Source organism: Nanorana parkeri, unplaced genomic scaffold, assembly GCF_000935625.1.
Source record: "Nanorana parkeri isolate BGI_ZX_2015 unplaced genomic scaffold, ASM93562v1 scaffold251, whole genome shotgun sequence".
Lineage (NCBI taxonomy): Eukaryota > Metazoa > Chordata > Amphibia > Anura > Dicroglossidae > Nanorana > Nanorana parkeri.
This window is the reverse complement of record NW_017306519.1, coordinates 1454233-1456802: the sequence shown is the minus strand read 5'-3', so window position 1 is coordinate 1456802 and position 2570 is coordinate 1454233. Positions and strand designations below refer to the sequence as shown.

Sequence of the window (2570 nt, the reverse complement as noted above, 5' to 3'; positions counted from 1 at the left end):
ACTTGCAATGCAGATTTGCTGTAATTGTGCAACACAATTGTGAAGCTTGACAAGTCTGCAATAGTTTAGCAAGTCATTTTCAAACTTGCAGCTCGATTGCTTGCTATCTGGGAATTTAAGGTTCCGTTCATCACACTGGGCGTTGTGACATTTCTGCGGCAAGAACCTCAGGATTCTAGCGGCAGGAATCCAAGGTGTCCCTATTCAGATACCTGCAGAAAAAAATGACATGGTGACAGCGGCCGCATCTGTCAGCCCCCATGTAATCGTACACCAACGCCTCCAAGTTGCCATATTGCATTGAACAGCCTTAGAATATGACAGCGGCTTCAAATCCAAACAGAAAAGTAATTTCTAATATCATCACATGTACTAAATGGATCGTGTAGCAATTTTATAATATAGACCATGGTGGGGAAGGAAGAGTCTATACATGGGGATCGGACAAGGATCGTACAGTAGCAGAAAGAAGAGTCTCACAGTCTGGAATGATCTCCGTCAGTGTGAGCCACACTGTGGCTCACAGTCTGGAATGATCTCCGACCGATTTAACTTCTGCAGATGAAGCCCCGGCACATCAGCTGCTCTGACAGGGCACATTGTCAATGCTCATGGCACGTGGAACCGATGTTCTGTGGACACCGGCATCACACACAGTCCCTGGTACCAGCAGCCGTGTGTCACCTGCCTTAGGCCCCGCCCTCTTCTCCCCCATGTCGCTGGTGGGAGGGCGGTAGGCGCATCCTCTGCCCATACATGGTAGCGGCTTCCTCCGCTGAGCGGCGCTGCCCTCCCTCCTGCAGCAATCAATGAGCGAGCAGTCAGCCTGGAGGATCAGTCCGTGGCCGGACACAGCGCAGCATCAACCGGGGCCGCAGCCGGGGGTCCCTACAACATCTCTGCCCTACCCGCCACCCCGGATCTGTTCGGATGTGGCCCCTAACCCCCTGTCTGACCGAGGATGGGCACAGCTGTGTCCAAGAAGAAGGCGCTGAGGAATGACACCATCTCCCATGTAGCAGCCAAAGTTCGGTGAGTACCTGTCTGTTGGCAGCCTGTCACACCTGTCTGCACACTGGCATGGGGTGCCAGGCTGGGCATCGACTCTTGGCTTTGCCTTGCAGTTTTAGATTGCAGGCTCTTGGGCTCAGCCTGCTATTGCCATGCCCAGGGTATCATTTCATCCTGCATTGTGCTCCATCGCCTGCAGCACTCTCAGTCACTTGCAGGGGCACCTGACTTGCCCCAGTCATATGACATAATTCACTGGGTAATGCAGCCCACTCTCCATCTCTCTGGGGTTTTAACTCTCCTTGAGCTGTGATATTAACCCTTTGTAGACCAGCCAGCAGGAAAACCTTGTATCCTTAGATCACCTATACTAGGCTGTGCATGTATCTCATGGCTTATCCAGTACATAATGAAAACACAGAAGAGACAGTGAACTGCTTAATTATAGTCTGCCCCGTGATACATGACACTGGGGATGAGAGGGTCTATGGAGACACACAGCACTGTTTGCTCTGCACACACACACTTTATTACTACTACTTACAACCAAACATTCCCTTTTATATCTCACTAAATACCCAATATTTCTCCACCCGCTGAGTGTCAGGTCACTGCTACAGATATATTCCATTGTATTAAGTCTTTGTTGAGCCTTTAAAAGCCCTGCCAATAATGTCGTAGGAGTATTCCCAAGGTCACCTGATTGGTCAAACGCAGTCGGGTCTTTTGTCGACGTCCCACCTTTTTATTGCCGCTTATTGTCATTTGATTTAAGGAATGTGCAGAAAGTCTATAAACTATGTGAGCGATGTGGCTGTGGAGGAATGTACATCTTATGGAGTATTGGGTGTCAGAACAGGTGTGACAATGTAGGCAGCTGTCCAAGGCGACACTTCGTTTTGGAAGAGGCAGTTACGTGCTTGTACTTTTAATGAAGATTGTGAGGATGTCATAGCAGGGAGCTGCTTGGAGGGTTCAACGTGCTGACAATGAATTTCACAAGTTTAGACGTTGTAAAAGGAAATTATAAGGATTATAAGAGACGGGTGCTGTGAATGAGACTTGTCTGCCTTGATTTTTTTATGTCATGCCGACGTATACATCATCCCTGCTTAACATCAGGACATTTTTTTAAGTTCTACATATCCATAAAATTAAAGATCATTCTTCCTGATTATTTATACATCTGATAAGTCATAGGTATGAATTGTTCACATATTGCTGTAGAGAAAACATTCCATTGAGTGATACATGACAGTATAATATAGGCTGTCTCTTTATGTGTAGTATGGAACCTAATAATGTTTAATATGATGTGTTTGATTAGTAAATGAAACATTGCATACCTTCTTTAAGTCACACTTAAAATAGAATAAATGATAACATAAATTATATGAATCCAGTTTTGGAGAACAATTTTGGTACTAAGCAGATAACTTATGCATGTGGATTTATAATATATGTATGATATGTGTATATGTATGTATGTATGTATGTATAATATTTATGTGTGTATGTGTATGTGTATGTGTATATGTATATGTATATATATATATAGT

At 45.0% G+C, this 2570-nt stretch overlaps 1 protein-coding gene across 2 annotated transcripts in view; it reads left to right on the top strand.

The window, feature by feature from the left end:
- The first annotated feature begins 734 nt into the window (after positions 1-734).
- The window catches only part of NSMF (NMDA receptor synaptonuclear signaling and neuronal migration factor), a 56597-nt gene continuing 54761 nt past the window's right edge, over positions 735-2570 (top strand). For both annotated transcript variants that reach the window (XM_018556769.1, XM_018556768.1), the window contains exon 1: positions 735-1032. In XM_018556769.1, coding sequence (XP_018412271.1) covers positions 962-1032 — 71 coding nt within the window. In that variant the 5' untranslated portion in view covers positions 735-961. The remainder of the gene's footprint in view (positions 1033-2570) is intronic.